Raw genomic sequence first — 21,607 nt, forward strand, 5'->3', positions numbered from 1 at the left:
CAATGTTAATCAAATCCATTATCTTTATCCATAGCAGCGTTGCTGGGCTGCCCATAGCACAGGCTACAAATAAGCCAATGTATAGTTTATAGACTCTTTTGCCCAGTAGAGAAAAACCACAAAAGCCACACAGGCCTTTGTCAAGAACCCGCAGACCATTCCTTTTCAAAGAGTCGCTCAGCTCGGTCTGTGGTAGACAATGTGCTAAATCATGAATTTCTGGACAGCTTGGCCAGGTCTTCATCGTGTATTAATGAAGCACCCGACTCCCGTGCTAAGCTGCCAGGCTCCATGTAAAGCTCCTTTGTAAATCCTACCCAAAGCCTTTGCAGCCAAGGTGGCCATACGAGAGGTTCATAGTTGTTTAAAATGTAAAACTTCCCAGGTTTTGGAATATTCACAACCGATTTTTATCCGCCAATTGCTGGACTTCAGGACGATGATGCTTCGATCTGTACTTGGGGAGTCTTTTAAACTAAAAGGAGGACCTAATTTGGGTTGCTGCTTATCCTAAGATCAGCCTGGTTTAAAGACTTGATAAGCATTCTCTGCTTCACAGCAGGGTTGATACAAACTCTTTGGTGCCCACTTGTAAAGCAAAGGAACAGCACTGTACACAATATTCCCTCCGTCACACGTCTGTATCCCCATCGCTGAGAAGCTATCTGCCTTTCAGGAACCCGTCCAGGACCCGGTCGCTTCTTTCCGAGAACCAGTATCCGGCCATGGCGGCCACTGCCCCGATGAAGATAGCGGTAAAGACCATGTCTCCCTTGGCTGCCAGAGTGGCTAGAGCACAGATCACAACTCCGAAGAACATCTGCTGCAGGACCACCACCTCGTCGTCTGTGATGTCATCAAAAAAGCCTTTCTCAGAATCATCTACACAAATGGGAACAGAGAAAATAATCAATACTGAACAATGCTGAGGCGACCTACATATATGACAATAGAGGAACCTGATCTGACCGCTTGTTACAAGCCTTCTGTGTACACGTTATCTCATGGTTACAGGGCTTCTGTGTCAGGGGAAAGGAGACGGGGACATTCATCATCTGGGCAGACCTGACAAGTATCAATGAAAGAAATTGAACAAAATAAACTCCCAGTTATCCGGTATCCACGGGGATTGGTAGACTCCGGAATAAATGTAGTTTCTGCTTGCTTGAGAGTAGGGATGCACAGATACTAGTATGGGTATCGAGTACTTGTACTCGCCCAAATGCCTAGCCCGATACTTCCTGTATCAGGAAGCCGGGCGCCGTGTAATGACGCGACACCCGGCTCAATGGGACTTCCGGTATCGGTATTGGTGAGTACCAAAAAATATATATTGGTACTCGTAACAGAAATACCGGTATCTGTGCATCCCTACTTGAGAATTACTATTAAAAATAGGTCTAACTAATGCCATACCCCATACTATACCATAAACTCTGTACTGACTTCATATTAATATTGAAATGCAGTAATCAAAAGCAAAATTAAGACAAATAAACACAATCATTTCCAGGATAATACATGCCGCAGATCAGCAAAACGGAGTACGAAGGGGATTTTTTTTTTCTGGTTAGATGAGAGTTCTGGTTAGTTGAACACCAGATAACAGAGTTTACTGTACTTAGATTAGCCTTAGGTTAAAGTCCAATTGCATATTTTCTGCTCGCGTACTCATTTTTCAGCCCAAAAGCAGCAACTAAATCTTCTGTTGGCTGAGGTTCCCTGGCACTTTAGGTGGAGATGCAGCATACTGACTTGCAGCAGCTGCATGTCACTCCACTGTACAGTCTGCAAAAGCAGGCACCGGTGTAACAACACCAATTGCCATATCAAGGGCACTGCATCAACATAGTCATCCTATGTAAAGTAACATCCAGGCAAGGCCCGTGGTAATAAGCTACACGAGCTATAGAAATGTGCATAAGCTCTTCTGTATGACACTCCTACCTTGATCAGTGGATCGGCACATGCCATTTACTCTGGAGTAACCCTTCTCGCACACACAGTTGTAGCTGCCCTCCGTGTTCACACACTCTTCATATGAGCCTTTGCACTTGGGTAGCTCGGTGTCGCACTCATCGACGTCTGGAAGAGAAAGGTGAACATTAAAACAAATTTATGGACTACATAAAGACAGCAGAAGACTGTAGCTGACAATAGCATAACTAGGTATTGCTTCTCTCCAGTATTACTGAGAACACAGAGACGGTCATATCAATTACTTTCCCTTGCAGGAACTTAAAAAAGGACCCAACTTGTTTTTAATGGTCTACACTCCAGAGCTGTAATCTTTATAATGCCATATACTACATGGTGGTCCCTAACACAGAAAAGTCATCCAGTGCAGCCGATACACCCAGCCTTGTTCCCCCAATGATTGGTTCCTTTGAAGGTCTGATGTTCCTAGCACAGTCATATAAAAGGAATCGGAACGACTAACCAGGTGGCTTTCAGATTCATAGGCTCACCAAAGGAAGCCCACAAACTCAGTAAGAACATAGAAACCCCAAACAGACAAAGACATGCAATTATATTCAGACACCCCCTGCAAATGCAAGGCCGCAGTGCCAAAAACTGAACCAAAACTGCCATGCTTCAGTAATTATAAAATCAGTTGCAGATCCTTTTAGAAGGCTTTATAACGAGGAGGTGAAGTTAAAACGAATAGGGTGCACACTGTGCAATGTTTTAGCAATCATTTAGAGGACCCCAAAGCAGATCTACATCATACTTTGTACAGCTTATGGGAGATGACAATATATAAAATGATTAATAACAATAAGTCAAAGCTTTGCAATAAAAAGCATGACTGCAGATGAGTGCTGCACGGCTGACAACAATGTACATGAATCATTAGGAGTGCTGCAGCACCATCTAGTGACAAGAGATTCATTTAATATCAGTGATACAGCACCATCTAGTGACAGGTAAGCTTTCCATTCATCATCAGTGCTGCAACGTCATCTTGCGACAGGTCTTTAAAGGCTCATTCAGAAAGGCGTGCACGCCCATAAAAAAGACCCGATCCCAGAAGGGACAGGTGCTACATGCAATTGTGTACAGCAGCCTGTTCTTCCCTAGGGGAGGATGAGGCTGCAGCAATTAAATGCAGTCACACACACACCCGAACCTGCACATCTGTGTGGGTTCGAGTGCCTGCACATGGATGTCGACAGCTTGCGTCCAAGTGCGGGCACCCGGAACTGGATGTGCAGGAGTGGGTTTGCCTCGGCCTCTCATAGGGAAGAAAAGGCTGCAGTGCACAATTACATGCAGCACCTGTCCCTTCTAGGATTGGGTCTTTATATGGCACGCACACCCATCTGAACGCACCGTAAAAGTACACTATTCTCATAGTGATAATCCAGAAAGCAGGTTAGATATTTTGCACTCTGAATTAAATGGTCATGAGAACGCGGTCACTCAAAAACTGAGCATCTTTACTAAATCCAGGCTGGAGAAAGGAAACAAAATGAAAGACAAGATACAAATAAAAATGTCTGACATCTCTGAGCAGACTGCCCTCCATGCAGCAGGGGGCCTGGCACTCACCCAGACATCGGGCCCCATCCCGGTAGTACCCGGCGTTACACTTCTTACATCGAGCAGAACCAGATCCCATGCAACCAATGCAGGCTTTGTCACACTCTAGAAATTAGAAACAAGTAGGGGCATAAAAAAAATAAAATTATAAGATCAAGTAATGCAGATTAAACAGGCAATGTAACATATAACAACGTGAAAAACTGAGAAAAATAATCCCCCACTACCTAGATTATGTTGATTGCAAGCATTTTGGCACGCTCCATTTCAGATTCTTACCTGCTCCTGGTCTGAAGATACCAACGTACCCCTTATAATGCCCTAATAAACTAACTGCTAAGTGGGAGCATCTCCTTTGAATCTAACCACCTGAGCAAGAGGAACGCTAGAAAAATAAAATACAAATATTGTTCCCCAAAAATAAAATTCCTGTAACTTGACCTCAAGCTCTGTGAAGACTACTGAGAAAGGAAGTAAGGCAATCACACAAAACAGGAAAACCTGAGACACTCTATTATTAAAAATACCAACTTCAGCTACAAAAAAAAAAAGTGATCACTTTTGCCCCCTCCCTAATGTCATTACTGTTCCCAACAAAGTGAATCTGAACTCAAAAAGTGAAGTTCTGCTGTATTATATGTAAAATATCTAGAAATGGTAATTGTGCATTAGCAGTAAGTACCCTGAAGAATCGACCTTTGGTCTTACTTTCTTCCTGATAAAGTAGCAGAGCACTGCCTGGCTTACATAGCAGTATACAGGTGAAACTCGAATAATTAGAATATTGTGCAAAAGTAATTGCAGTAAGTGCTGCAAAAGGGGCCCAAACCAAGTACCGAGTACATATGCATGCTTGTACTTTTCAGAGGTCCGATATTGTTCTATGTACAATCCTTGTTTTATTGATTGCATGTAATAATCTACTTTTTTGAGGTTGTGGATTTGGGGTTCTTGGGGTTTTCATGAGCTGTAAGCCATAATCATCACAATTATGACAAATCACGGCTTGAATTATCTTGCTTTGCATGTAATGAGCCTATCTCATATATTAGTTTCACCTTTTAAGTTGCATTAGTGAAATAAATGAACTTTGCACGATATTCTAATTATTCGAGTTTCACCTGTATATTCATATATCCAAAGTCACTGCTGCCCCTGCCTAGTCTCACCAGATTTGGAGATGTCACTGCTGTGCAGCTCACTGGTCACCTTGCTGGAAGGGGAAGCTGTACCTGAGGACCTGTGGTGCAAGGATCTCCCCCCTGATTCTGCGGATCTGTGCCTCCTCCACCTCTCCCACCATTCATCAGGGGCAGCAGCTCTAACATGAGGAAGCAATTCCCTTTCTCTATCAAGATGGCTGCCCCATCACCGAGGCAGAAAAAGGCATGGATAGCTCAGTCATGGGGAAAACGAATCAGCAGCAGAGCCTATAGACAAAACAAATGACTAGTCCTTGGCCCTCTGTTTGCCTTTTTTGGGTACAACTTCTAAAGTGAAGGTCCTCTTGAATATGAGGGGTGGCTTTAATGAGCAACAGGGACTACAAGGGGGTGGGACAAAGAACCAGCTTCCCAGCTTAACTGTATATTTTATAATAGGTCAAGGCAGGATTTGTCACTACCATCTAGATCAGGGGTAGCCAACCAGTGGTCCTCCAGCTGAGGTGGAACTACAAATCCCATGAGGCATTGCAACATTCTCACAGCCACAGACATGACTCCCGGAGAGAGATACATCATGGGATTTGTAGTTTCACCACAGCTGGAGGACCACTGGTTGGCTACCCCTGATCTAGATGATGACATGTGGATGTGTGATCTACTGCTTTTCAGAAGTGGTTTACCCAGATGGGAATCACTAAAAAAGGTACAGGTCAAATATAAAACGGAAAATGTCATACAAAAAAACAAAAACAAAAAAAAACACAACCACAAAATAAATTGCCTTGAGATAGAAAATTAGATAAAAGTCAAAAAGGAGAACTTTACAAAAAAAAACCCCAAAACACCTGACTCTTACATTGGGGTCACCCCCTGCATGGGGGTTAAGTGCTCATCTTGTCTAGGGGGCTTAAATAAAGCAGATATACTCACCTGGTCCACAGTTCCACCGCGCTACTAGACTGGTCCCTGCAGCCTCTTCTCCCCTGGGCTCCAGCAATCTAAAGGACCAATGATGTCATCACATCTATTTCAGGTCCATTGACCTGCATTAGATATGAGCACGCTGTGACACAGTCCATAGCCGGAGCGGAACAGAGGAGAGGTGAGCACTGAATGCCATGGGACTGAGGATCAGGGGAATAATGCAGCTTTACTTGAGCCCACTAGACAAAATGAGCACTTAACCCTTGCAGTGTGGGGTTGCCCCACTGCAAGGGTAAGTTTTCTTTTGTTTTGTTTGCCTGGAGCTATTCTTTAACATGTACCAACCACCTCAACTGTCTTTACTCCCTCCACTTCTATTTTAGTCCAGAAAAAACCTATCATAGGGAAAAATAACAAAGCGCTGAATGTACTCTATGGGATGAGGCCACAGGCTGCATGCCGAGGATCTCACATCTGCCTCCACCACTGCCTGCCTTCTCTGCTATACCAAAAGGAGAACCCCGGATCTGACACATCACTGACCTCGACATTCATAGGACCCTTCTGTATTCACACAAAACTGGTTTGATTTACAGCGATCCAAAGTGCCACATTCATCAACATCTGTCAAGAAGAAAGAAGATACAGATTGTCAGTTTGTTTGTAGCTGTAAAAGTGCATGCAATGAACATCAGATGCCAGCAGGAAGGGCTTTGAATCAAGTTAAAAACGTTTGAAATGCCCATTTCCAGACACAAAAGGTGCGCTGGACCCAATAAAAGGTAAAAAACTAGCTCCACATCCAGTTCTTTGAGGCCGCTCTGTCAATCGGGGAGCCCTGGGAGTGGTCACAAAACAATATATAAAAGACAAGAGCTCCACAAGTTTATACCAGTCCAATAAATGTTTATTTTGATGACAAGTTAGAGGATATAGCCAACATATTTCAGGGGCTCACAATTCCCCCTTCATCAGGGCTTGAGTGCTGGCAATGAGTGGGGGTATAATGGACTATGTATTGGCTAAATCATCTGACATGTCCTCAGGATACATGAACTTTTACTGGACTTAGTATGAACTTTTACAAGTCATTTAGTTTGCTTTGCATCCTCACCATCTGAAAGGAGTTTGCATGTTCTCCCTGTGCTTACATGGGTTTCCTCCCACACTCCAAAGACATGCTGGAAGGTTAACGTGTTCCTGTCTAATTGTATTATGCATGCATGCGTGGTAAGGATTTTGATTGTAAGCTCCTTGAGGGCAGGTGTCTGTCTGACGTGCGCGCTCCCGGCTGCGTGCATTCAGCTCCACTGTGTGTCTCCTCTTCTCCCCGCCGAAGATCTGTACTGCGCATGCACCCGCCCCATCATCCTGCACGGCCGCTCAAGAATCTTTTTTAATGTTTTTGCACTTATCTACTGCTTGCTAGCAGTAGATATATGCAAAAAAAAACCCTGAAGGTTTAATTGTACTTAATGTATTTATTTTTAAAGGGGGGGGGGGATTAAATGGCATGTTAATTTGGTCTTTGAGCTTGAATACCTGCCATTCTTAGTACTTACCAATGCATTTCATTTCATGCAGCATCCAGCCCTTCTTGCACAAGAGGCACTGATCTCCCCCCGGGCCCAGACACTTGCTGCACGCCTTGTAGCACTCTGTTCAAGACAAGAATAAAAGTGGTAGAGTCACACAGCATGGCATTTCCAGTGAAGAACAATACACACATATGCCCAACTTCTTTAGCCCCAGAGGAATTTACAGACAAAGCTTTTGACCAAATGTACTATGAAGAGCCACATTTCTTTGTTAAGCAAGTCGTTTGTTGCTGAAACTTTGGACTGCGCCATCTGATAGAGGAGCCACTTTTCAGACTCATTCACCTTTGTGTGTAAAATTTCAGCTTGAGTTATAGAGATCTGTAAACAGCAAGCTTTTGTCAGTAGTAGGTAAAGATATGTGTAAAAAAAAAATGGGAGCGCAACACTCTCCCTGCTGGATGAAAAGGAATTATAAACTATACAGTATTTACCACTGCAGCTGTGGTAAAACTAGAAAACCCACTATGCCTCTGGGAGTCATGCTGTCAGAATCATGCAATGCCTCAAGGGACTTGTAGTTCTACAACAGCTGGAGTGCAAAGGTTGCCTACTTCTGCTATATTTCTTCTTAGTTTTTTTAATATACATTACACACTAATATATATGCACACACACACACCACACACTTTAATTATAAAAAAAAGGTAAGAGCTGGGTGCGAACATGCTTTATCTTCCCTTTACATACCCGAACATACCAGGTGGCTCTCGTTTCGGGATTGCTCGAAATAACTGATAGCGCAGTCCTGACACAGCGGGCCACCGTAGGAAGGGTAACAGTCGCAAGTTCCTGCGCCGGATCTCGTCCCCGAGCCATCGCATTTGCCGTGACCGCCGCAGGGTTTCTCGGTGCCCCCCGGGCAAGCTGTAGCAAGAGAAGGAAGATCACCACCAGCTACAGGAAATCTGCACTCCTCTAGATACAATCCACTAAGGTGGGCAACTACTCACGTGTACAGTTTGTGCCGAAGGTGCCTGGTGGACAACACAACTTCAGGGTTTCCATGCAAAGCCACTCAAAGAGGTCACTGTGATCTTTCGGCCTAGTAATCAGATGGAGGAGGAAAATCACAGGTTAGGTAATGACACAGCTAGAGCTGCAGCTAACGATTATTTTCAAAATTGATTAGTTAGCCGATTATTAAGTTCGATTAATCGGTTAATCGGATAAACAATAAAAAAAATTAAAAATGGCTCCAGTGATGGACTACTAGTTTGTATTGAGATTGTAGTCCATCACAGGAGCAAGCTTGGAGCGGTGGAAAAAAATAGTGTGGTGTGCAATATAGTGAAAAGGAAAGTGTAAATTTATACAGCAATGAATGCAGAATGGCACCGGCTATAGAGGACAACAAATCCCAGCAATAATACATTATACATCACAATGCAGAATATCACCAGCTATAGAGGACTACAACAAATCCCAGCAATAGTACATTATAGCTGGCAGTATTCTGCATTGCGCTGTATAATGTATTATTGCTGGGATTTGTAGTGCAGAATATCACCAGCTATAGGGGGATACAACAAATGCGGCGTGAAGAGCGTGGATGCGGGCGGGCGGGTCTGGCAGCGGCGAGCGCGAGGTGGGGAGGAGGTGCGGCGCGCAGCGTGTGTGGAGCCGTGAACAGGGCCAACTGATCGGAAGCCGATTAATCGATTATTGAAAAAGTTGACAACTTTTTCAATAATCGATTATAATCGATTATGTCGATTAGTTGTTGCAGCCCTAGACACAGCTGTCCCTTAAAACACGTCCACATTAACAATATATAAACACAAGAACATACATTTAGTACATTGCAGCTTACCAGCCCTTGGATGTTGTGGCTGCATTAGTTTTCCTATTCAGGCTAAGAACATTTGCAGCAAGCACAGAATAGAACTGTTGATCTTGCCAGAAATGCCGTGTCCTTGTCACTTCCTGTGAATTGAACTGAAATCACCAACAATCTTCCTTCCAAAATTACAAATTCCCCCTCCCACTTATGTAATGGAGAGGAGGATGTGTTTATAGTCCAAATCAGGAAAGCAGGCCAGGGTGACAACCTCGGCTCCCTCCATACAGTGGAGGAGTGAGCATTGTTACCCTAGAATAAGAAGTGTGTTACAGGCAGGATCACCAAGTCATAAAAGGAGAATAAAAAAAGCCTGAAATAGAAAACTAATGCAGCCACCACATCTAAGGACTAGTCAGCTGCAATATATTTAACGTTGTACTTTTATTATTATACAGGATTTATATGGCGCCAACAGTTTGTGCAGCGCTTTACAATATAAGGAAGACATTACAATCACAATACAATTCAAGACAAGATGGGAAGGAGGGCCCTGCCCCTGAGGGCTTACAGCTTAAAAAGGGAGAGGGAAGTGATACATGAGGATACTTAGGTTTAAATTGGGGATGCACCGATACCAGTATCGTTATGGGTGCCGAATATTTAGGCGAGTACTCGTACGCGCCCAAATGCTCTGATGCTTAGCCCGATACGTCCGGTATCAGGAAGACAGGCAACGCGTCATTACACGCTGCCCAGCTTTCCAGCCAATCAGGAATTGGCTCCATGTGCTCCCTCGTCACTCGTTTCCGGCTTTCTGATTGGCCGGGAAGCCTGCTTCTTTCTTCCTTTGTCACCTCATGACGAGGGGGCATGGATCCGGCTTCCCAACCAATCAGGATCAGGCTTCCCGATTGGCCCAAAAAAAAAATATCGGTACTCGCACTCGATACCGAAATGCCGGTATTAGTGCATTACTAGTTTAAATATGCTTTCAAGGAAACCTATAAAGAGAGGAGTATCACCAACCACCAACAAGTCTTTATCACCAACCAAGAACGGGTAACATGCAAAGACGGTAGAAGTCAGAACTCCTCATATGCCTATTTTCTCCCAGGTCACGGGCTGAACAATAAGGAACACATTGGATCAGTATGATAGCCAAGCCGCTAGCATTTTTAGCACAGGACAGCAATGACAGCCTCCATGTTTCTTTGAAATGCACTTTGAGCATACAGAATCTGAATGACCCGCTGCCTCCCGAGTTCTACTCAAAAGCCTTGGGAAGTACATTGGGTCGGGTCCGGTCTGTTGCCTTGCCGCACTGGAGGCCTCAGTTCTATTTCCACCATGGGTGCCAGCATCAGATCACGGCGCTGGGTTTCCTCTGAGAACCCAAAAACACACCAGCAGGTCAATAAGCTTCTACCAATATCAGCCCACCAAGGGGACTACAGTGGTGCGGTAGGGACAAAGGATTGCAAGCTCCTCCAGCACGGGGACAGATAAGAATGTCTCCAAGTACTAAAACGCCACGTTGGGTCACGGTTACTAAACAGATGGAATCTTTGGAGTGCCAATAGAGAGACAAAAAGATATAACTGGATATGTTGTTTTTCAATAGAAAGAGAAGATTTTATGATCAGCCCATATGGCAGTAATCACTCCACACCAGAGTTAGGCAATGTCCGGCACTCCCGCTGTGGTGAACCTACAAATCCCATCAAGCATCTGCCTCTGGGAGTCATGCCTGTCACTGTCAGTCTTGCAATGCCTCATGGGATTTGTAGTTGCACCGCAGCGGGAGGGGCGGAGTTTGCCCACCCCTGCTCTATACCCTTCTCCATGACGATGGTCCTCACCTCTTGAACCACCAATTCTCCAAATGCTCCTCATTCTGCTCCAGCATTTTGTTACAGTCAAAGTCGGAATTATCACAAGCGCTTTCCATCACCTCCACCAGACGCGTCTCACTGACAAAGAAAGAAGAAAAAAATAAAAAAATCACAGGAGGTTACAACAGACAAAATTCTCATCCACTAATATTGAGTCCCTCCAGTTCTCATATTAAAGAGGAGCCATCATCAGGTATACTTTCATGCTCAGTGCATAGATGCCAAGTGTAACATTTCCAGATATTCATCACCTAGGAGACCACACTACTCTCCCTGACATTGCCTTCATCTACTTCTCTCTCCAGAAGGACTGAGCCATCTTTGTTCAGGTATCATCCAGGGTTATCATCTAATTCCTGGACTGAGATGCCAACTCAGAGATGACACAACCATATACATCTTCGTGGCCGTGCAGTTCTTAGCCGTGTCTGACACAGATCAGCCCGTGCTGCAGCCTTTTGACTTGTTACAAAGTTACAATGCACAGTCTGATCACTGGGGGGGAAAGGAGACTGAGGAAATGCTTCCTCCTCTCTGCAGCAGACTGGTGACATCATCTCAGCCTTGGCAAAGTCACTGGAGTGGAGCTCAAAGAGTGCTTTTTAATGATAAATTGATCTTTTTGATAACACTGCAGTACCTTGTGACATATCAGGAATTCACTAGGAGATATAGAATTGAAAGTTGAGGGTATCCTCCCGAAGTCGGGGATCCTTCTGAAGTCGGGGTACACCTCCAGTTAATAAGATTTGGTTCTTTTTTGTCCCTCTCCCCTTCCAGAGGTCGATTTATTGCTTATGTAGCAATATCACAAATGTATTCATGCGGGATCATAAAAAGGTACTGAAAGGCCCACTTTATGTATCTTCCCAACAACTTCGCAGTAACTAGGCCCATCCTCAACCATCTAATCAAAACCTAAAAGCCCGGCCTTCAAACTATCAGTTGTTGGTGATATCAGTCAAACCGGCCAATCAAGAAGCTTGTTTTATTGTCCCTGGAAATTAAAGTGTGCGCCAATGCGTGTGCCTTACTTTCAATCAAAAGTTCTGAATTACCTGATTTCATACTTGGCTAGCTTTTCCTCCTCCCAGGCTGTGTTGCCTCCACCGAAGTTATGTCCAGCTGTCTTCTCGATGCCCTAAAGCAGAAGGTGTAGAAAATGTAACCGATATACAGCATTCAATGTTCAGTACATCAGGCACACTGCGCTTGATAAAGGGGACCCTGTGCGCCCCCAAAACGCTGCTTCAACGTGACAATGTGCGTCAATAAAAGGACAAACACTTGAGCGCATTGTTTGGAGTGCTGGAGACATTCTGTATTACGCTCGATGCCTGCAGTGCCATCCGCTGTCACTACAGCAATCACCTTCAGGGGTTCTTCGGTAAGGAGTACGGCAGGACATCCTAAACACGCTTTTGCAGCTGATCGAATGTTTAAGAAAGTTTGGAGGGCGATTGGCTCTGCAAACTGGTTAGAAAAAGATCCCTTAGGCCTTGTTTACACCAAATGCAGAGCAGATCCGGTCAGGTTTATGCACACGCACGCTAGTCTTTTAGATGCGTTTGGCTAAAAAAACAAAAACATTTTTTTTAGTTTAACATGGGCTTTCAGTGCGTTCCAGGCATTTGCATGCGTTTTTAATGCGTTTGCAGATCCAGAGCAGGTAAAATAGGGCTTGCTGCAGTTTTTTCACCTGCTCTGGATCTGCACGCTGCGATGTGAACTGGAGCAAAAAATACCATTGGAATACATTGGACGCAGTTTTGATCCGGTCTGCAACTGCTCTGCTCTGGACCTGCTCCGCGCTTGGTGTGAACAAGGCCTTACGCTGGTTTCACACATTGGCGTATTGGAAACACGCGTTTACCGCGATTTGCGGTAAAAGAAACGTGCGTCAAACGCGAGTTTCCGAGGGGGTATCCGGCTGATAACAGCGGGATACGGGTGTTAATACGCCCCAAAAGAAGCTCATGTACTTCTTTGGGCGCATGGCGTTTTACCACGTGATCGAACGGGCGGTAAAACGCGCAGGTGAGAACCATGCCCATAGGCAAACATGGGTTTTCACCTGTTGCGCGTTTTACCGAGCGTAGGAACGTGCGGTGAAACGCTCAGGTGTGTACGGGGCCTTAGAGTTTCGACATCAGACAATAAAAAACAACATACTCTCTAGGGGACTTATCTTGTAACTACTTCACTTACAGTTGGTGATCAGTGAGGATGCAGATTGCATGCGGCAGTAGAGACTGGGGATGCACAGATACCGATACTGAGTATTTGGGTGAGTACTCCTGCTCGCCCAAATGCTCCAATACTAGAACTTCCGGTCAGAGGCAGAGCTCCCCCTGACCGGCAATGCTGAGTGAGCATGGAGCCGGGTTCTTTTCCAATCTGGAAGCCGGGCGGTGGGTTATGACCCGTCTCTGGGCTTCACAATTGGCTAGGAAGCCGGCCCCGCCATTGGCTAGGAAGCCGGCCCCACGTGTTGCTAGGCATTGATAGTAAGATTCATTCATATAATGCCTATAAAATGGCAGCAGCTGAAAATAAAAATGAATGGCTACACCTTATGCGATTAGATTGCGACTCTGCTGGCTTTCAGCCTCAACATTTGTCATGCAAATAAAGAATACAGAGCTCTGCACACAGCCATCACCTATACAGAGAGGACCTAAGGCTGTACACAGACTGCACGCACAAACCAACTGACCTGTACAGCAAATCTTCTGGATGTTACAAGACACATCATCAATATGGGAGGCCGGCTCTGACCTCCAGGCAATTGTAAGTCAATGAAAAGGAGGAGGCAGCACAGCACTGCCAGGGTGCACAACAAGGAATGAATTGAAGCCAAAATCATTTTTTCGTTTGGATAGAGTAAGGGAGCGTTATAACCTCTGTCAGTTATTTTTTTGCCATCATTTAAAAATGTAAGCGTTACATTGAAAATTCCCTTCACTTCCTGTGCGATAGCCACAACAGGAAGTGAGAGAAAATCCCTCCAAAGAGAAGGAAATCCCTGGTGGTCACCAGAACTAGTGTCCCCATTGGAAGATATACTATCTATTCCTGTTGTGATGGCAATCCAAAATTTGGGATTATCTTTCCCTTTCAGGGATAACAGTCACCAGGACAAACAGAGATGGTGTCCCCTAACGGGGACACAGGCAGCAATAAAAACCCGACAGGTCTTCTAATCCATCGTCACTCTACTCAAAACTAATAAAGTTTTGGATCTGATGTAGCCAGCCCTGGCAGAGTTATGGTATTTCCCAGCTCCTGTCTCTTTGTCAATGTGTAAAAAAAAAAAAAAGACAATTCATATACTGCAGACTAATACAATAATTACCCACAAAACAGCAAATAAAATACACTACAAACAACTAACAACTACAAAAGACAAAATTAGAATAGAGCATTTCCTTGGATCCTTTAAAAGAGAACTAAGGAGTAACCTTTTTATCCCATTGTTCTCTTTGGGGGGGTCACTGGAGGACATATACTAACCTCCTCCAGGGACCCAAAGATGAGTATATAGCGAGCTATTGCCCGCTATATACTGAGAGCGCCACAGCTGGGACGGATCCCGACAATACTGTCGGGATCCACCCCATTGGCTGATAGACAGCTGGCTCTGCCTATCTAGAGGCAGAGCCAGCTGTGCCCATTCCTCCACCGTCTGTTCCTCCAGTCAGCGGATCGGAGAGGGGAGGGGGGAATCCCTGCGGGGAGTGGTGACTGACAGTCCCCGCAGTCTGCAGTTAGATGATCGAGAAGAGAACGAGCGACGGTATGCGATCGCTTACTTCCTGATCTCGAACAATGAGGATGAGTGATTTTTACTCACCTCATAGCTCTCCTTTAACTCCTGAGTTCATGCTTGGTTCACATCTTCTCCTTTTAATGCATAACATATTTACATTAACACTTTCCCTACTATGGTGTATTTTCAGTCGTTTTTTGTTGCTAACATACAATCATACTACTGACTTGGAAGTCCAATTTAGGTTGTTGCTCTTCCTTAGAATAAACATATGGGGATTTATATGCTTATAAAAATTAGTTTTGAACATACCACAGACACATTCTTTTTTCTCAGTTACATAGTTACATAGTATTTGAGGTTGAATAAAAACATAAGTCCATCAAGCCCAACCTGTTGTGTGTGTGTGTGTGTATAGGTCCATGAGTGTTCTCATTCTTAAGAGTACCTGTACCCTTGTACATTTCGGTCTCTCAGGAAGTCGTCCAAAAGCTTCTTGAATGATTCCAGATTCATTGCGGAAATTACCGCTTGAGGAAGCGAGTTCCAGACCCTAACCGCGCAAACTGAGAAGAACCCCCTTCGCCCCTTGTGTTTGATTTTTTTTTTTCTACCAGTTTTAGGTGGTGTCCTCCAGTCTTTGTTATGGAATTAATCTCAAAGAGTTTGTTGCTAATGTTCCTATGACTATGGAACATTTTGTACATGAAAATCATGTCCCCCCTAGGGGGGGGGGGGGGGGGGGGATTCCTTGTGGGGAGCGGTGACTGACAGTCACGGCTCTCTGCAGGGAGATGGAGAAGTGAGCGAGCGACGGCATGCGTTTGCTCACTTCCCATCAATAGAGCCGACGTGTGACAGTTTCATTGTCACACGTCGGCTCTAACTATGAGCATTAATGGAAATCAAACACTCACCTCATAGTTCTCCTTTAAGTGTATCTGAAGCTAACTTTGTTGGCTCGCTTTGTCCTCTTGGAGGATTTCCTCACACATTCTATCCCAGAAACTCAACAGGAAATGAAGCAATGTTTGCAAGGTGAGGGGAAATCTCCTCTTCGTTGTCACTGGAACAAGGGTCCCCATTGAAAGATTTCCCCTCACTTCCTGTTCTGGTGACAACTCTAAAATTTGGAGTTCCCATCACATTTGGTTCCAGTGACAACGGACACCCAAACAAAAATGTAACTAATGACCTGGGGAGGAGCAAACGAAATCTCTCACCTTAATGAAATTGTTGACCAAGTTCATGCAAGTCAAGCACGGCTCTTGCTTGGCAGCACTGATGCTGGACTGCACCAACAGGAAGATCAACGTCCCGACAAAGAACTCCATCAGTCCTGACCGAAGAGCCATCTTGCAGTCAACAGCAGTGAACTGCATCATGAAAAGAGAAAAAAAAAAAACTGAGTACTTATAATACTGCTAAAGTGATTGTGTCGCTGTGGAAAAAAAGTAAAGATGAACTATGGCACAAAAACATTTAAATATATTCCTGAATAGCCACATAGGATATAAATCCACCTTACGTACACCTTTGTTACCTTGTAAAAGCAGCAGTGACATCATCACTGAGCTGCACGTAGCCTGTGCAGACAGCAGAGCTGCAGGAGGGGCCCAAACAGGCTCCACCCACCACAGGCTGCCTGCAGAAAACTATAGGAGGGGGCGGAGACAAGACCAGTCACCCTGCACAAGGAGAGAGAGCAGCATTGACCAGTCTTTATTACAGGAGGGGGCGGAGACAAGACCAGTCACCCTGCACAAGGAGAGAGAGTAGCAGTGAGCGGTCTTTATTACAGGAGGGGGCGGAGACAAGGCCAGTCACCCTGCACAAGGAGATATAAAAGAACAGTCACTGCTGCTCTTACAGGAGGGAACAGAGACAAGACCTGTCACCCTGCACAAGCAGAGAAAGGAACAGTGACTGGTCTTGTCTCTGCCTCCTCCTGTAATAAAGAACAGTCACCCTGCACAAGGAGAGAGAGCAGCAGTGAGCGGTCTTTATTACAGGAGGGGGTGGGACAAGACCAGTCGCCCTGCACAAGGAGAGAGAGCAACAGCGAGCGGTCTTTATTACAGGAAGCTCCTGCCTCCCACCCACTGCAGAGAGGAGCAAGGAGAGCTGACTGACAGCGAAGACAGCCAATCATAGGGCAGCTCTGCCTGCCATCTCTAGTATTTCAGAGGACCCCTTGCCCTCGTCTGTATCCCTGGATCTACCGATTGGTCAGACATGCGGTTTTCACTGAAGGTAACTTCTGCTACAGCGTGCTCACATTGAACCCTCCAGTATATAGGAAATATGACGACAGGGTAAGCAGAAACTTTATACATTGGGGGGAATTTATCAAAACTGGAGCAGACAACATCTGGAGTAGTTGCCCATGGCAACCAATCAGCATCTCCCTTCAGTTTGCTCAGGTAAGATTTAAAAATGAGACAGAGAAGCTGATTGGTCGCTGTGCAAATCTGCTCCAGATTTTGATAAATTCCCCCCATTGTATCTATGACGTCCTTTTCCTATTATTCAGTGTCCCCTCACGTACAACCGGGGCTTAGTGTCACCCTGAGCGAGCGCTGTGTGGCTGCTTGCTGGGCGAGGACAGCCCGAGGTCTCAGCGGACTCAGAGGCAGAGGAGGAAATTGCTATTTAAGTATTTATTAGGAGAGCGGAGTCTGAAGGGAGCCGAGGAACAGATGTGCACCGTGACATTAGACGCCGGCATGCAGCCGCCATTGTTTCTCACGTACACAAAGGATCAGACATGCCGGATACAGACGGGAGGATACTAGAGCCGCGTCACCTGCTGGGGTGCTGATCCCCGGACCACCATAGTCTCACCTGCTGCATCCGTCTCAGTGCAAAGCTCACCTCATGTGTTACAATCGGATTGTACAACCGGCTCACAATCATAACAATCTGAGCGTCCAATCTCTGCACAAGACTTACCAAAATGATGTATTACGAGGGCAGAGCTAAACAGCCCAATCTGCAGCCAATCATGCTCTAGCACTGCATAGTTATTGGAAGATCTAAGGCCCCATTCACACCAGGGTAGTTGCAGATCAGCGCGGTTTCCGCGCAGATTTTAAAACGGCGGTTTTGGGTGTTTTTAATTTGCGTTTCAGCGCTGAAGCGCAATTAAAAAGGCCCAAAACTGCGCTGAACAGCGTGGTTCCATTGAAAGCAGTATGGAAACCGCACTGATCAGCGCAGCAAAAAAGGGTCAGGGAGCAACTCAGGCGTTTCGGACCGCGGGGAGCCGCACGGTCGCATGAACAGTCCCCATAGCAATGTATGGTGTCGTTCAAGTCGGCAGATCCGCCCCCGGTGTGAACGGGGCCTAAAGGAGATTGTACAAAAAGATAGACTAAGGGTGGAGACAAGACCAGTCACCCTGCACAAGGAGAGAGAGCAGCATTGACCAGTCTTTATTACAGGAGGGGGCGGAGACAAGACCAGTCACCCTGCACAAGGAGAGAGAGTAGCAGTGAGCGGTCTTTATTACAGGAGGGGGCGGAGACAAGGCCAGTCACCCTGCACAAGGAGATATAAAAGAACAGTCACTGCTGCTCTTACAGGAGGGAACAGAGACAAGACCTGTCACCCTGCACAAGCAGAGAAAGGAACAGTGACTGGTCTTGTCTCTGCCTCCTCCTGTAATAAAGAACAGTCACCCTGCACAAGGAGAGAGAGCAGCAGTGAGCGGTCTTTATTACAGGAGGGGGTGGGACAAGACCAGTCGCCCTGCACAAGGAGAGAGAGCAACAGCGAGCGGTCTTTATTACAGGAAGCTCCTGCCTCCCACCCACTGCAGAGAGGAGCAAGGAGAGCTGACTGACAGCGAAGACAGCCAATCATAGGGCAGCTCTGCCTGCCATCTCTAGTATTTCAGAGGACACCTTGCCCTCGTCTGTATCCCTGGATCTACCGATTGGTCAGACATGCGGTTTTCACTGAAGGTAACTTCTGCTACAGCGTGCTCACATTGAACCCTCCAGTATATAGGAAATATGACGACAGGGTAAGCAGAAACTTTATACATTGGGGGGAATTTATCAAAACTGGAGCAGACAACATCTGGAGTAGTTGCCCATGGCAACCAATCAGCATCTCCCTTCAGTTTGCTCAGGTAAGATTTAAAAATGAGACAGAGAAGCTGATTGGTCGCTGTGCAAATCTGCTCCAGATTTTGATAAATTCCCCCCATTGTATCTATGACGTCCTTTTCCTATTATTCAGTGTCCCCTCACGTACAACCGGGGCTTAGTGTCACCCTGAGCGAGCGCTGTGTGGCTGCTTGCTGGGCGAGGACAGCCCGAGGTCTCAGCGGACTCAGAGGCAGAGGAGGAAATTGCTATTTAAGTATTTATTAGGAGAGCGGAGTCTGAAGGGAGCCGAGGAACAGATGTGCACCGTGACATTAGACGCCGGCATGCAGCCGCCATTGTTTCTCACGTACACAAAGGATCAGACATGCCGGATACAGACGGGAGGATACTAGAGCCGCGTCACCTGCTGGGGTGCTGATCCCCGGACCACCATAGTCTCACCTGCTGCATCCGTCTCAGTGCAAAGCTCACCTCATGTGTTACAATCGGATTGTACAACCGGCTCACAATCATAACAATCTGAGCGTCCAATCTCTGCACAAGACTTACCAAAATGATGTATTACGAGGGCAGAGCTAAACAGCCCAATCTGCAGCCAATCATGCTCTAGCACTGCATAGTTATTGGAAGATCTAAGGCCCCATTCACACCAGGGTAGTTGCAGATCAGCGCGGTTTCCGCGCAGATTTTAAAACGGCGGTTTTGGGTGTTTTTAATTTGCGTTTCAGCGCTGAAGCGCAATTAAAAAGGCCCAAAACTGCGCTGAACAGCGTGGTTCCATTGAAAGCAGTATGGAAACCGCACTGATCAGCGCAGCAAAAAAGGGTCAGGGAGCAACTCAGGCGTTTCGGACCGCGGGGAGCCGCACGGTCGCATGAACAGTCCCCATAGCAATGTATGGTGTCGTTCAAGTCGGCAGATCCGCCCCCGGTGTGAACGGGGCCTAAAGGAGATTGTACAAAAAGATAGACTAAGGGCCCATCCACAGTGTCGGCTTACCACAATACCATGCATTTCATTGCATTCCATGCATTTGTGTGCTGAGGTGCCATTCATTGGGAATGGAACCCCAACGCACCTTGCCGACAGATGTACATTGTGGGGTCCGAATAGATGCATGTACCATTTTCAGTGCGCCGGCAGCCCATTCCTGTCTTGATGTAAGGCACGACATAAGGCACATTAGTACGGCAGCATTGAAGCAGAACTCTGGGCAAAACTGTACTTAGCTCTTGCAGTGGGGCTACCTGTCTCCCCCTCTGCTGCAGCAATGGTACGTCTTTCAGCATCCTCATGTCCATTATACTGGGGGGAAATTATAAAACCTGGAGCAGATTTGCACGGCAACCAATCAGCAAATCTTACCTGAACAAACTGAAGAGAGATGCTGATTGGTTGCCATGTTCTGTCTGCTCCAGTTTTGATCAATCCCCCCCAATCGTGTATAGAATGTGGAAGGCTCAGGGACCTTAGACCGCTGGAGCCGGGGGGGAGAGATGTTTCATGGGCCGGTCTAAGAGCCAATCAGCTCTGAGGATCAGGTGAGTATGTACAGCCAGCTTTAGGTTACCCAAAGCCAAGTAATGCGAGGATCTGCCCGGACAATCTGTTCGTTCACTCAGGCAGGTCATTGCATTACCTAGTAGTGCACAGCTGTGCACATGCGTTGATATGCGGTAAAAGGTGTGAACGGGGCCTAATGAGCCCCCAATGTACATCAGAGAAGTAAACAACATGAACCTTTAACGTACCATAAGGCACAGATGCAATTACACATGCGGCATGTAGCAAAGCACTGGCAAAAATGGGTCAGCCATGATTTTCAGCGCGTTGAAGCGCATTAAAGCCGAGCTCACACTGCTACATGCATTGACATGTGTTGTGTTCTATGAATGGGCTGCTGAATGCACCCCAAAAAAATGCATGTACTATTGTATGTTATCTGGAGCATTACAGCACGCTTTACCATAGTGTCATGTGCTGGGCCCTGAGAGAAGAACCCCCAACACATACCTGTGTCCACAGATCCACCAATCCCCATCCAGGAGCAGCCCTGACCACAATGCCTGTACCCAGATTTCCCAGCATGCCCCGCAGCTGCCATGTATAAGCTCAGCAATGGACACAGAGCCCCCACTATACCCACCTCCAGCAGTGTCAGGGTGTCCCCTATACAGGTGTGGGGTGCAGCATGTCCCCCCTGTGCCCGGCTCTGCCTCTGTCCAGCGCCGCTCCCAGCATGCACCGCGCACTCCGCACTGCGAGCACCCAGCTGGCTCAAGACACGTCTGCTATTGGAGGGGCGCCTCGGCCAATGGGAGGCGGCCATGTGCAGTGACGTCACCCGGCCAGTCTTCCTTATATTGTAAAGCGCTGTGCAAACTGTTGGCGCTATATATATCCCGTATAATAATAATCATTTGTATTTATTTCTTTAGTTTTGGGCAGAAGGAGGAAGGGTTGGAGCCTTTGTTGGGTTTTTATTGCTGGCTGTGTCCCCAACCACAGAAATTCCCCCTCATTTCCCGGGGAAACGACGGGAAAGATCTCCAATTGTTGTTGTTTATCTGAAATTTCTACTTACCTGACTGATCTGATGGCCTCAGTGTGATCGCTGACCTGAAGCAAGCATGCAGCAAGTGATGTCAGAGTCTTGTTAGATCTGCTGGTGTGCAGACGTGTTCAGGGTCAGCGATGGATTGGAAGTATGGAAACCAATCGGTAAAGACAGCCAGGCGCCGGGTGTATTATTAAAGTGGACCTGACACTTCAGACTGATTCTATGAATGAACGAAGGAATACATTTTTCATCCTGTA

General features: G+C 46.2%; 1 protein-coding gene across 1 annotated transcript; it reads right to left on the reverse strand.

Moving 5' to 3' along the window:
* Positions 1-469: 469 nt before the first annotated feature.
* Positions 470-21,068, reverse strand: CRELD1 (cysteine rich with EGF like domains 1). The gene is made up of 11 exons (XM_018576099.1): positions 20,937-21,068; positions 15,899-16,051; positions 11,965-12,047; positions 10,874-10,984; positions 8,185-8,276; positions 7,922-8,098; positions 7,196-7,291; positions 6,177-6,257; positions 3,553-3,648; positions 1,942-2,085; positions 470-882 (listed from the first exon to the last, which is right to left on the reverse strand). The coding sequence occupies exons 2-11, from the start codon at positions 16,028-16,030 to the stop codon at positions 662-664; spliced, it is 1,233 nt and encodes a 410-aa protein (XP_018431601.1). The 5' UTR covers positions 16,031-16,051; positions 20,937-21,068; the 3' UTR covers positions 470-661.
* Positions 21,069-21,607: the final 539 nt, after the last annotated feature.

Source organism: Nanorana parkeri, unplaced genomic scaffold (assembly GCF_000935625.1).
Source record: "Nanorana parkeri isolate BGI_ZX_2015 unplaced genomic scaffold, ASM93562v1 scaffold56, whole genome shotgun sequence".
NCBI lineage: Eukaryota > Metazoa > Chordata > Amphibia > Anura > Dicroglossidae > Nanorana > Nanorana parkeri.

Excerpts from the sequence above, each read along its gene's own strand:
- CRELD1 (XM_018576099.1), bottom strand. The coding sequence starts at position 16,030 with ATGGCTCTTCGGTCAGGACTGATGGAGTTCTTTGTCGGGACGTTGATC. Across the intron at positions 12,048-15,898 it reads TGGTCAACAATTTCATTAAG|GGCATCGAGAAGACAGCTGG; the intron begins GTGAGAGATTTC and ends CTTCTGCTTTAG. Across the intron at positions 7,292-7,921 it reads GAGCCACCTGGTATGTTCGG|AGTGCTACAAGGCGTGCAGC; the intron begins GTATGTAAAGGG and ends TGTCTTGAACAG.